Source organism: Fusarium tjaetaba (genome assembly GCF_013396195.1).
Source record: "Fusarium tjaetaba strain NRRL 66243 chromosome Unknown NRRL66243_c0000090, whole genome shotgun sequence".
NCBI classification, from domain to species: Eukaryota; Fungi; Ascomycota; class Sordariomycetes; order Hypocreales; family Nectriaceae; genus Fusarium; species Fusarium tjaetaba.
This window is the reverse complement of record NW_023501286.1, coordinates 154,235-167,854: the sequence shown is the minus strand read 5'-3', so window position 1 is coordinate 167,854 and position 13,620 is coordinate 154,235. Positions and strand designations below refer to the sequence as shown.

Here is a 13,620-nt window from a genome sequence, read left to right as displayed (position 1 = left end):
GCATGAGCATCTTGCTTCGCATCTTTCGGACCTTTGGCAACCTTCCCTGAGATTTGCTCAAACTTGAGATCAATCTTCTAGGGTCACTCGGAGGAGTACAATGAATATCAACAGAGCTATTCGGATATTCCCTTGCATCTTGTGTTGGACACCAGAAGTCAAGTGCCCCAACTATGTGTTCCTCAAGAAAAGCATATGCGTTGACTGCGAGGTAAGGACAATCCATCCACGGGCACTCACCCCACAGTGCCGCTACAAGAGTTTCACATTCTAATTGACTCCCAAGAGAATGGGTAGGCAGTTTGGAGACAATGAGGTGAAGGCATCTGATCTCCACATCGAGTTTGTGCAATACTTACTTGATAAATATCGTGAGATGGATGGCATCACGTACGAAGGGGTCAACAAGTACATCGAGAAGGCAAAGAAAAGGTACAACGTGGACAATCTTCTTACTGCTGCACTTGACTACATTTTTCGTAATTTCGGTGAAGTCTACCACGCGGTTTGCGACGCACTTGAGGCGGCGCGGGATAGGGGACCTATGCATTGGACGCACAATAATTTGACGGAACGCCTTGAGAGACTGAGGGAAGAAAAGTTGGACAAGAACTGGGAGCCAAGGATGAAATAAACATGTAGGCTGTTGTACCCGAGCTTAGTGTGGCATGCTGAGTTGAAGAGGCATCCGGGACTTAGGAGGAGGTGAATACTGTGTATATGCTGTTGAGGATGCCGGCTTAAGCTTATGGGAGCACTAAATTTGTAATAAATGCTGCTCTAAAGCAGTTCATAAGATGACTCCCGCACCGTTATGCTTCAAACACAGGCTCCAGTGAGCAACCTTTGAACTGTCAACTCTATTCCGGGACTCATCGAGTCATGATGGCCTCATCGAGTCATGATGGCCTCATCGAGTCATGATGGCCGGCTTCTACCACCCATCTCCTCTGAGTAGGCTTCGACAGCTAGACCTGGCAGCGCCTTGATAATCGAGTCAGCGTCGAATAGTTCACGGCTTACTGCTGCTCACACTTTGCCCTTCAAAGAGAGTGCAGGACCATTGCGGTGTTTCCGCACATCTTCGCCTTCGTCAAAAGCCACAGATCCAGCACTTGACTCTCTTGCACAGGTGCATTAGCCAGCTTTTCCAGTCAACGGACATGTATCACAACACTCGAACGGCTGTGAATATCAGCGAAGTCTCACAAAATGAGTGTCCGATACAACCTCGCACAATCCTCTGCAGCACGTGCGAACCGAACCATTACCGTGTCGAGCTTCGTCACCGAGCGAAATATAGTATAAGAGCGAGTGCACACGGCGTTTATTCGACAAGTGAACTGAATTTCTAGCTGAGCATACATCAAGAGAACAGTGAACTCGTTAACAACACCGACGTATCAAATATTCCGGTTGAGACACGAAAGAAGAAGACTTCACAAACCAAGATGCATTGGCCTTGCAGCCATCGTTGGGGTAGTAGGAAGTGTAACAACTATGTCAAGTCCGTGGGAGCGAGGTGCCAGGACTGCCAGGTATGTACATGCGCAGATTGGTCTATCCGATGCATGTCAGCAGCCGTCATCGATGAGACGTTATTGATAATCTACGCCAATCCAGAAGTGTAGAGAATTGGACAGTACGCCGACGCATACTCGCCTCGCGCATATGTACGATGTGGAAACCTTTGTCCGAGGGTTTCGCACCGCAGAGCTCAACACAGCGTGCGTCGTGGTGATGATGAGGGATGGTGCATCAGAGAGAGCGCTGCTGGATGCATTGGCCGTGATTCAAGAGAATGATGCGGAGTGGTATGATCGGATCAAGTATGTTGTGCCACAAGGGATCAGTCAATATAAAGAAGAAGCCAACCGTTAGGCTTGATCTAGGTACCTATGGAAGGACATGGCGTTAAGAGTTCAAGGATTTAGATAATGCTTCGAATGTAGGACCCATGGGCATTGTTTGTAGGAAGGATATCTAGTGGTTTCAGAAGCAGATACCTCCCGTCTGGTCAAAAACTTTGACCTTTCAATAACAACAGCATCTAACTTCAGACAACCAATAACTTCGTACTAGTCTGTCGTTTCTTGCCCAGCTATTAGATTTCTGCCAGATACGGTGCTATCAAAAACCTCAACGGATCCTTTGCCATTGAGGTTTCTTGGGGTTCCATGATTGAGCCCTTCATGAGCCACTGACGACTTTAATAAATGTGTATCCTTTTAAGACTAAATACATATATCAGCCTCGGTAGTTGCACGCCATATCGTAAATTTTCCAAGGTTGAGGTGAGTTCTGTGTTTGCTTCCTTCGTCAACCACCGACCTAAGCCTAAGGTACACCAGCTAGACCAGCTAGACCAGGTAGGTAGGTGGGGTTGCCGGGCGGTGAGAGCAGCTTGATTAGGCTGGTCTAACTTAGTAGTTAGTGCCCCACCCCTTCACTGGTCCCTTGAACCGGGGTCTTCCTTTGTTTGGCTTCACCGAGCAAATCAAAGCGTCCACAGTCCTCCTGCTCCAATTCGCAAATAAGGGAAGAGGGGCGCTGAGCAAATCCCTTCTTAAAAAAGACCCCGCCAGTCTATCGAGATTAATAGATAATTGCCCGGTAATTATCGTACATGTTCCGAAGATCAGTCTGTCATTCTCACTTCTGAGTTTCATTTCCCTTCTTCGTTTCCTTTCCAAAGAAGGACTCTCCGGGTTACCTTTCCTTTTCAGCGCGCACACGTAGCTCACTTGACACAATTCAGCAAAGATGGCTCAACAAACCACCCTTCAGGAGTTCAACTCCGTTTACCCCAAGCTTGAGGAGGCTCTTCTCGACCATGCCCGCTCCTACAAGCTGCCTCAAGAGCAGCTCGACTGGTACAAAAGAGTAAGGATAAAATGAAAGCTGTTCTTCAGTATCGATCGAGTTCTAATTTGAACTAACACATTGCTTCATAGTCTCTCGAAGTCAACCCTCTCGGTGGAAAATGCAACCGCGGCATGTCCGTCCCCGACTCCGTCTCCCTCCTCCTCGAGAAGCCTCTTACCGAGGAGCAGTACTTCCAAGCTGCTACGCTTGGCTGGATGACAGAGCTCCTTCAGGCCTTCTTTCTCGTCTCCGACGACATCATGGATTCGAGCATTACCCGCCGTGGCCAGCCCTGCTGGTATCGCCAGGAGGGTGTTGGCATGATAGCTATCAACGACGCTTTCATGCTTGAATCCGCCATTTACACGCTTCTCAAGAAGTACTTCCGCTCTCACCCCGCCTACGTCGATCTTATCGAGCTTTTCCACGAGACCACCTTTCAGACCGAGCTCGGCCAGCTGTGCGACCTCCTCACCGCTCCTGAAGACAATGTCAACCTCGACAACTTCTCTCTTGAGAAGTATAGTTTCATCGTCATTTATAAGACCGCCTATTACTCATTCTACCTCCCCGTCGCTCTCGCCCTTCACCAGCTCAACCTCGCCACTCCCAGCAACCTCAAGCAAGCTGAGGATATCCTCATTCCTCTCGGGGAGTACTTCCAAATTCAAGATGATTATCTTGACAACTTCGGCAAGCCTGAGCATATAGGCAAGATCGGCACTGATATCAAAGATAACAAGTGCTCTTGGCTCGTCAACCAGGCCCTAGCCGTAGCAACCCCTGAGCAGCGAAAGATTCTTGAGGAAAACTATGGCCGTAAGGACGATGATAAGGAGAAGGTCGTTAAAAAGCTTTACGATGACCTCAATCTCGAGCAGCGTTATCTCGACTATGAGGAAAAAGTTGTCGGCCAGATTCGTGAGCGCATTGCTAACATCGATGAGAACGATGGTCTCAAGAAAACTGTTTTCGAGGCCTTCCTTGCCAAGATCTACAAGCGCAGCAAGTAAACTAAAAGCTCTGAATTGAATCATATCCATACATTAGTACAGAAGAAGCGGTACGATAGACGACCAAATTCCAAAGGTTGCTTTCAAAGCGCAAGTGGCAGATGTGTCACCTCCGTATAGACCCAGCGGCACGTACGATGAACCAAGTAATCAGATTAAGAAGATATGAAGAAGATAGCTGATATCATAAACGTATGGTGAACCCACTCTTCAAGGTAAGGATGGAACCCGCCATCTTGTACCAATACGAGCTTCTGCTCTTGCTCGAGGATATATAGAAGATCAAGAAACAAGTCATACAAAACAAAAACTCCGGGAAAACGCCAAGAAGGAACACAATACGGCATAACCAGACATAAATCGCAGGTCCCTGCCCGAACCTGGCACTGCTTTCTCTTTGGCGCTTCCACTCCTATTCACTCAAACCAGTACTATGTAATATTCTGATTCGTCAAGAAGGCCACAAAGTCATGATTGAGGGACGTTTGTTCTTTGGACATGATGGACATAACTGCATAATCTTCTTCTTCAATAACCCTCGTTTGCGAAAGGAAGCAAGGTTCCGGCCTCTGTTTACTTCCTTGACGAGAAGCCCGTCGTCCCGGCTCGATTGATCAATGGCTCTCGCGGACGAGGATCACGGCCACGAGACTGTTCAAGCGGCGCAGTGTTCTCTCGACGTAACGATCGGATTGGCAAAGGAGGAACAGGAGGGGCATGGCTAGGCGATGGTTGAGTTCCTGCGATAGACCGACTCCGAGGACGGCTGCCAACCGCCATAGACGAAGAAGAGGGCAGAGGTCGAGACTGCCCAACAAGACCAGAGGCACTCCGAGTGTTGAATAAATTGTTTGTCGATCCCCCGGTAGCGAGACTGATTAAGGGACCGCCGGCTGGTGCTTTTACACCACGACCCTTATTCTCACGCCAGTGAGGTGGCTCAGGGAAGCTGTTGGTAAGATTGACTAGCGGCTGGGGCATATCTGGGACCTTCTCAGACGTGGTAGGACGCCTATTGGAATCTCGGACAGATCGGCTACGGTAGCGTGGCTGAGAAGACTGATCTGTTCCCAAAGGAAACCATGATTTTGAATCTGCCATATTCTCATTAGGAGACGTTGGCGAGACAACACCACCGTTGAGAAGTGAAGGACCCTCTGTGAAACCGGCATTCGTTGAAGGAACACTGTTGTTGACAGGCGCTCGCTCAGAAATCTTGCGCTTTTGCTCATAACCTTGACCCAGGAGCGAGGCTCCTTTTGTGAAAGCCGCGTTGGTGGGAGGGGGGCTGATGACAGGCGCCCGTTCAGCTATCTTGCGTTTCTCTTCATATACTTGTCCCAAAAGCCCCGTAGAAGAGAATTGCGCCTCGTCCCGAGGCGTTGGCGGTGATCTATGCTTTTGATGTATTGATTTAGACTTCGTTAAGACGTTTGGCTGTTTGCAGGTCGCCTTCCGGACGAGTCCACTTCTAAACTCAGTATCGGGATCTCCATGTTTTTGTTTGTCCTGTTCTAGATCTTTGCCGAACTCCTCCAGGGGTTTATCAAAACGGTCCATATCAAGAAGTGGCTGGAAAGCACCGATGGTGTATGGCGTCTCGTCAACGGAAACCTGCGTACTATGCCCTTTATATGCGGCAGAACTCTTCGATCTGGAAATGGCTTTGGGAACCGTGTCGTTTTCTAAATGCATGGCAAGTTGTGGAGGCTTGTCCTTCTTCCCGAAGTCAACCTGCTTATTGACCAGATACCAGCTTCGCCAACGTTGCACAAGTTCAAGAAAACGCCTAGCAAGTTTTCCGTCTTCAGCGCAGAAGAAATGAACAAAATTCTCGCCATTTGGGAAAACGAACGTCTTCTGTTGGCTCTTAACAGCATAGCAAAAGCGCCGGGGGGCCTTTAGATGACGCCTGGCCTCACTCTCTCTTGGGGTATAGATGTCAAAATCTGATAAATGACACAGGACAGTACTGTCTTTGTCCGAAGCCTTTGAATCAGGCTTCTTGGAAGCAAACATCTGGCCGGATTCCAACAAGGTGATCCATCGCTTGTTCCATTTGCCTGGCCTGGAAGAGTGGTACATTTGCAGCGTGAAGCCTGGGGGAGGGTTTGGTGTTCGTGGCACAGACTTCATATCGAGATCAGGATCATCGGTTTGTGAGATATCATTGGTGACAACAAGAAGAGAGTTCTGCTGGTCGCGATCCCAAGAATTCATAACGTCACGAATTCTTTCGTAACGGCGTAGGCGCCGTTCGAGACCAAGTTCAACGTAGCATTCGATCAGTACACTGGCCTTGGGATCGATATCATGGCTGGTCAGGTTGGCAGTCGAGTAGAGGATATCAACAGGAGAGGTATCAGTGTTGACAGGAAGATTGATGACTGATGATAGGCATCGTACGCACACGCGCTGCGGCGAAAAATCAGGTTAGAATCCGAATGAGCACACTTAAGGATTAGGGATACAACTTACTCTCTCACCTCCATTGCTGGCCGAAGTTGGGGCGTCAGTGCCTGGCACGATACCTTTACCACCCTGTTCTATGAAACTCATTTTTCCTGGTGATGAAGATTCGTCAGGACTGGTAGGCCGGCTGAGATCAAGAGAAAAGACTGGTGGTGCCCCTGGGCTTGGCGTACCGGCTTGGCTTGTCAGAGCATTCGATCGCCGACTGCGATAGAGAAATGAAAACTTGTCAAGAACAAGAAACCGTGGAAATTTAGGGGAAGGAGTCGGCAGTTGCGCCCGGCGGCGGGCTAGGTCGCGTTTCTTCTGCTCGGCGAGGATACGATCAGTCTCAGCTTCAAGACGGGCAACTATGTCGGCTAGGCGTTCAGATTCGTCTTCCTCGCGCTCAAGGTCCTCTCGTTCGATCTTTGCAGCGCGTTCAGCAGTTTCAGTATTGATTCGCAAGGCGTGTAGATTGCGACGTTTAAATCTGGCAATATCGCTCGCAGATGGCACGGTACGAAGTATAGGTGATTCTGGAGCTGGCAGATCAAAGGCATATGTCGGTGGAAGGGGTTTGAATAAGTCTGGGCCCCGAGGACGACTGTGGCTGCGACTTCGACTGCGGCTGCGGTCACGACCAGTAAGATGCGCAGTGCTGCGGGAGAATTCTTGGTTCAAATTTGGAGATCGTAGAGGTAGAGGTTTCGAGGCTAAGTTCGAAAGGAATGGTGGGATGTTCGTAGTTTTAGGCGTTAGAACATATAACGGACTTGCCAGGGGGCTACTGGGGCCGGGCGGGACAGCGGGCGACGGCGCGGTCTGAGACTCTGCTGAAGCTAAGTTTAAATTGCCTGATGCGCCAGCGAAGCTTTGTGCACACGGCGACACCAATACTGACGGAACCGGGGAGCGAATGATCGAAGGCACAGAACACAACGAATCCTGACGGTGCCTATTGGGCCCATTGTCATTACCAGCGCTGGCCGCAATTCGTGGAGAGAGGCTACCAATGACCCCTGTAACACTCTCCGCGAGACCTTTCAAGAATTCGACTCCACGATTGCCAACTGAAACCGAGACTGAGGGGGACGGCAGCGCTGGGACCACCGGCTCAATAAGTTTTCGTTCGCGGGCTAGAGTTAATAACGAAGTCACACTCTTGGACCGGCGTCGAACGCTTCGCGGGACTAATGTTGGTGAGTCAAGTCGCGGGTAACAATCCCCCTCGGCAAGATGGGCCCCTTCTGATGGCGGGTCGGCATAAACCTCAAATGTTTTTCGAGATTCAGCACACACACTTTTCCCGCGTAAATTTCTATATTTCGAGAAGTCCGGTATTGGTGGTTTGGTATCATTGATTGGGAATTGCAAGTAGTCATGGAATTGCAATGGGGCAGTCGCGACCGCCACTGACGATGACATATTAATGGTGCTGCCGCTAACGAACTTGTTCCTGCAGTGGTGAATGGACCCTTGATTAGCACCGATGCAGCCCTATCGGACCCTTTGAGGACCTGAAGCGTCCAACAAGGTTTTCGGATCGATCCGTCGTTGCAAGAAGATTGGGCAGGCCGTCGCTTAAGATCGCCAACAGGGTTGATCTTAGGTAGGAGGGCGTTTTCGTATCAGGTATGTCTACTCCAAGGAAGCTGAGAAATGATAGGTAACGACGACCGAGAAGAAAAGCCGATGGATTTTAGTAGCATCCATGAGAACGTGAATTTTCAATTCGATGATCAGAAAACGATTGCTTTCGTTTGTAGATAATACGAGACCGAAACTCAAAAAGCGTTCACACCAGGTGAACAATGCTGATTGCTGATATTGGAATAAGAGCTTGAGTTAAGCTGATCGTGTAAGTTTTTCAAAGAAGATGCTGTAAAGAGAGCAACCAGCGGCCACAATTTTTGCAATTTGAAATTTGAACAAGCAGTCGACGAGAATCCAAGGCGAGAGCGCTGAAGGGGGCGGGAGTCGGCATTGATAATAACAGAAGCAAGCACCACATGACTTGACGAGAAAGTGCAGACCAGCTATTTCAAACTCATCCCTAGACAAAGCTCTATTTTCGTCAATGTAATAAAAACCCGCTCAATTGCAGCAATGGTATGTGGCCAGGTGCAAGAGGCGAGTCTCTGGTATGAGGCCGGGCTTTTAAGGGCCGAGGTGCAACTTGCTCCCTTTAGACATTCATTCCAGTGTTACCTAGGACGCAAAGATACTCCCCAGGATGGGAACGGATTTACAGAGAAAAAAATTGCCGATTTCAATGAAGATAGCGCTTTTAGACATGGCGGCTTGCGACCGTGTGAACGCCAGCTCTGTTTTATCCGCCGCAAAACGTATTCTAGAGTCCTGCTAGCAACTACATACCTAGTGCAAGGGGAGTTGCATGTCTCAACAAACTATTTAGCGACCTACGGTAGGTAAATCGTCATAGGTACCTGGTTAAGGTAGATGCTTTAAACACTGCCTACCTACGGGGTAGGTAGGTAGGTACTATATACCATACCTAGTAGTTAGGTAATCCAAAAGAGTTCCCAACAATAGAAACGTGCTGAGTTGATATCCCGTTATGATCTGACAAAGACATGACCAAGCCGTGACTTTTCTATAGTCGTCTTTTATCAGTCTTCAGTTCAGCGAATGAAATAATGAAGTGATAGTTTCGCGGTCTGGTTTCTTTATACGTCGTGTCTTCAGTCATGTTCTGCGCCCAAGACATGCTCCCTTTTTCCACCGAGCACGACTCAAGGGAACCCACCATCTCATCTGAAACTTTTCCTCTTAAGAATACATGTCCCACACCGGAATGCAGCTCTCCTTGCTGGCAGTGCTCCCTATTACTTGCGAAATGCGCGAACCTCACGTCTCCACCAGCCTTTAAAGTCGCAGGTTGAAACATCAATTCCCAGATCTTTTAGCGCCTTTGTGCTCAAGTGGCAGTCATAAGGTCGCTGTACACTGGCATTTGGGTCATTCCCTTCCGTGTTGGGCTTAATCCCTTCCGTTGACAGGCCCATTATCTCACCAAATAGTGTCACTATCTCATACTTCGTCATTCGATCCTCTGAGGAAAACTGGAGAACTCGGGGAAGACAAGATCGCTCCTTAGTTGGAGCATCGAGGTACTTGACGGAAATATCTGTGCTTAATATCAGCGGAATTTTCTCGCGCACTTGTTGCCCTCAAGGAGTTTTGGCAAGACTAGTTCAAATGACACCGTGGTTTTGAAACCTGGTGGTCAAAAGCAGAGTGAGACATACCGTGGCATACCCTACCAATGTCTTCTGTGTTCGTAGGATAGCGTATTGCCCAGTGGTCCATGCTAATCTCAGCTCCCTGTGTCTGTGCCTTCCATAGTGCATCCATAAGAACATTGACCGCACTCTCGGCTGGCGTCTCAGCGTTCCCATAAAGGACAGGAACTCGAAGAACGACACCCAGGCCCTCCTTTCCAACCTGCTTCAGCGTGTCCAAGACGGCTCTCTCACCATCCAGCTTCGTTTGGCCGTAAAGATTGGTAGGCCGAGGCTTGGCATCGGCTTCATACGGAGCATCCCCCGGCGTACCGGGGAACACGTAGTCGGTTGATATATATATGACAAATATGTCTCTATCCGCGGCCAGCTTAGCGAGTGCCTTGCTCGCAGCGACGTTGAGTTCACGGGCACTTTCGGGGTCTTTATCGACCTTGTCTGGGAACCTTTGAGCAGCGCCTTTCGTGCGTCATTGGTTAGTCTCTGTACGAATGAAACATGCCAGGTAGCTTACAGTGGACAATAACCTGTGGTCTGGAGGTAGATAGTAACGTCAGTCTACTGGCACAGCATCGATAGAGGGGAGGGACTGCAAACTTGGTCTCATCCAGAAACTCTCCCACTTCCGTCTCATCGCTTAGATTGATCTTGAAAGTATTGACTCCATCTGCGCGAGAATACCCCGTGCCTTTGACATTCCAGTTCTTGAGGCCGAACGTTGTAGCGACCTCACGACCCAGCAGGCCGGTAGCGCCGGTTATAAGGACAGTACGCTCAGACATTACTCAGTAGTTTGCAGGATAATCGATATTCTTGATGTGAATTTTCAGTTGTAGGATTCGGGTGGTTACTAATGAGGTTGGTTTGGAAATTGAAGTAGCAGTTGAAACGTCATCATCAAAAAGAGTCAAGGTGGGGGTTAACATGATCATGAGGGGCAAGAAATGACGGAAGCTACACGGCTATAGACATGAATTTTAAACCAGGATCTACGACAAGAGAATTAGCGAGCATTATATGGAATAAGTTGTACCGCATCTGCATCGTATTATTGTGCTAGCTTTGGTGCTTGTCTACTATTGAGTACAATTGAGGCTCAGTGCTACGCCGGTTAGAAGCACCCCGATTTATAAGTGATACGGGATTGTACCACTTTCCTCTGACTATAAGTATGTCTTTGAATCGTAGTCGGATATTTTAGTTATGTACGCTGTATATAGCTCCTCTAAGACCACTCACTAGTCCTGTTCTGGAACTTGCATACTCTTCGTTTCCTCCCAGTCCTCCGTGAGCAAGAAAATATCAGACCTTGATACAAAGTGTTAAAATAACCCAGTAAAAGGTATCTTAAACTTATGCTGTATTGTCTAAGTCTTTTTTATCTATTTAGGATTGGGGTCTTGGGCTTTCTTTCCTCCCTAGACGGTCGGTGTATCCGTACCGAGATAAGTCAATGCTCACAATAACCCCTCGGCATAAGTTTTTTGTTGTGCCAGTCTAGAATAGTTTTGTTGGTTCTCGTTGAATAGCTTTGCAATTGATACTTATAACAGTAACTCCATGATATGAGTAGATTGAAGGAATTGGATATGAGACTAATCTGAGAAAGGTGTAATGGTTTTCACATTACCTTATATTGCTGTGTATATTCCAGCTATTCAACACATACATGTCAGACAATAGTATGTGACGTCTTGTAACCCATCAGATAGCAAGGTTCCTTTGACAATGCATCCATATTCAACGCCCTTCTCCCGGTATCTTAGCCTCTGCGTGCATCCCTACTATGCAGCGCATCAAGCGGATTGTTCAGCCATAGTCGCATAGGCCTTCAGTCAGGCATGGGGGTTGTTTTTGAAACATCCATGCATTATGTTTTCTTAGCCAGTCCATGCCTGCAACGCAAGATCTGATGCAAACATGACACACGTTTTGGAGGGCTTGACGGTAACGATTGGGGCAAAGAAATCCATCCAATGCCAGGTCTGTTCCCCAGATGGGTCAGGAAGACCCCGACTGAGAGCATCAAAGAACGCAAGTAAGTCGATAAGGAAACCTCGCAGTGTTGATTAAAAATGTGGAATTCATGTTCAAGTCGTTCATATTGGACAGTTGCATTGTGATATATGCTGTGCGGTACGAAGACCTGGAGTTATCGGGCCTTGGCTAAACAGTCTCATCTATCCAATCTTGTCTTTTCTCCTGGTCCTCGGCCTCGGCCTCCCGCCACTCGTCAGGGGTTGTGTGTAAGACTGTGGCCACTGTCGTGAAGGCTGCCCAAACCTCTCCGCATAAAGCTAAGTGAAGCACTTGAGTACTCAAAAAGTTGATAGCGAATGTCAAATCGAGATGACTGAGAATATTAATTTCACAAAAATCATGAGTTGGGAGGTTAAACCGTTGACGGAGACTATGGGCCATCAACCGTAGAGCGGTTGCTTCCCACGGTGCAGTCACCAATCTCAAAACGGCATCAGTAAAGATATGTGAGGCAATCAAAGGGGGCAGCTGCGTCAGCATTGTATCGCAGTAGGTGGTTGTAGGCAGAAGTGCTCCCCTTGCTTCAACGCTTGGTCTTAGTTCAGCGCTCCAGAGTCCAGGAGGTGCCTCGCTGGTTTCAGCTGTGGCTTCGACATCAAAGCTGATCAAGGTGGCACTAAGGCCTTCATTATCTTCTTCGTCAGTTGCATAGTCATCCCCACGCGCTGAGAAAGTACTTGGCCGCCGAACAGCTTCTACTGGGCCCGTGTCGTTGGGCATTTGTCCGTCGATCGGCCGTATAGGCGAAACATCATCGATTGTGCTCCGAGCACGCCGGTGCTCTGATCTGTCACCCGACCTGTCGGCTTGCATCCAGCTGTTGGTCACGCCAGGGAGAGAACCAGTGTTCGGTAGCCACCGAAAGATTCTCGCCCAAATCTGGGGTCTCCAGTCACGGATAAGTCTCTGATACATTATCCAGACGAGAAACGGCGTCGAACATATGCACAGGCCTCCAACCCATTGTAAAAGAGACTGGAAAGACAGGTCCTTCGCTAGTGGGGGAAGCGGAACTGGTGAATCTTGAGTAAATGGGACGAAGAAGGATAGGCTTGGAAGCCAGTTAGTGCTTGAGGCCAGGCCAAGCCGTTTCAGAGCAATGTATAGCTCTAGATGAACCCGAACGTATGACCAGACTTCATGGGCTCTGCTGCTTGTAAGCTGCGAAGTTTAATAATTGGCTTTGGGGAAAATGCTTACAGTCGACGAGCAAACACCCTGTCGGGCCTGTCACGCCACAATAGAGCGATTTGTCGGTCGATGTAATTACTGAAAAGGCTGACAGACGCACCAGGCAGAAGATCTTGGGAGATAGAAAAGGTACTTCGGGATTGTGCATACAAATCCCAAAACGGGATGTGAGAATAGCGTTTGTAAATCTGTCATGGCAAGGCACCTAGTTAGTATATGGGACAGAAAGGGTTTGCAAAACACACCAAAACTCGCTGACGGAAGCCATCTAGCCCAAAGGCACCGGCAGCGTCCACACAGCGAAGGGCTGAGAAGGCAAGGTTAGTGCCCACGTCATCCTCATACATGGCATGACGTTTATCAGACTCGGCCTCTGGATTTGTAGTTGGATTCTCTTGCTCAGCGACCCCAATAACTAGCATAACTTCATTATGGGAACGAATGATGTCTCTGTTGACTCTTTTGGTTTCAGGGTTGATTGGTCGGCCTCGATGGTCATATTGTTGGCCAGAGTCGTTGGTATTTGGTGGTTTGTCATGATCATCATCCCATTCAACAACATCATCATAAGGAGATCGGCCCTGACAGTGTCAGTAATTCGAGAGCAGCAATCGACGGCTCGAGCTAAAGGATGTCTTACAAGCGCTTGGGCAGTTAAGGGGCCCTGCATTCCCATGATGAAGGTAAGTACGCACTCATCAAACCCAAGGCGGGCATGTGTCGCTTCATGGACAGTTTATGATGTGACTTAAAAGTCGCCCTCGCCCTATAAGTTCTGTGCGTGAGCTCTCCCT

General features: G+C 48.6%; 4 protein-coding genes across 4 annotated transcripts; 1 reads left to right on the top strand and 3 right to left on the bottom strand.

Moving 5' to 3' along the window:
• Positions 1–2,763: 2,763 nt before the first annotated feature.
• Positions 2,764–3,878, top strand: FTJAE_4733 (farnesyl pyrophosphate synthase; the record flags this gene model as incomplete). The annotated part of the gene is made up of 2 exons (XM_037351168.1): positions 2,764–2,883; positions 2,955–3,878. 2 exons carry the CDS (start codon positions 2,764–2,766, stop codon positions 3,876–3,878), a joined length of 1,044 nt encoding a protein of 347 aa, XP_037208206.1.
• Positions 3,879–4,451: 573 nt separating this feature from the next.
• Positions 4,452–7,300, bottom strand: FTJAE_4732 (uncharacterized protein; the record flags this gene model as incomplete). The annotated part of the gene is made up of 3 exons (XM_037351167.1): positions 4,452–6,293; positions 6,357–7,171; positions 7,234–7,300. The coding sequence occupies 3 exons, from the start codon at positions 7,298–7,300 to the stop codon at positions 4,452–4,454; spliced, it is 2,724 nt and encodes a 907-aa protein (XP_037208205.1).
• Positions 7,301–9,178: 1,878 nt separating this feature from the next.
• On the bottom strand, positions 9,179–10,377 carry FTJAE_4731 (dTDP-4-dehydrorhamnose reductase; the record flags this gene model as incomplete). The annotated part of the gene is made up of 3 exons (XM_037351166.1): positions 9,179–9,480; positions 9,602–10,054; positions 10,110–10,377. The coding sequence occupies 3 exons, from the start codon at positions 10,375–10,377 to the stop codon at positions 9,179–9,181; spliced, it is 1,023 nt and encodes a 340-aa protein (XP_037208204.1).
• A 1,384-nt stretch (positions 10,378–11,761) lies between these two features.
• FTJAE_4730 (uncharacterized protein) lies at positions 11,762–13,502 on the bottom strand (the record flags this gene model as incomplete). Its single annotated transcript, XM_037351165.1, has 4 exons — positions 11,762–12,782; positions 12,836–13,014; positions 13,072–13,407; positions 13,467–13,502. 4 exons carry the CDS (start codon positions 13,500–13,502, stop codon positions 11,762–11,764), a joined length of 1,572 nt encoding a protein of 523 aa, XP_037208203.1.
• Between the last annotated feature and the right edge of the window lie 118 nt (positions 13,503–13,620).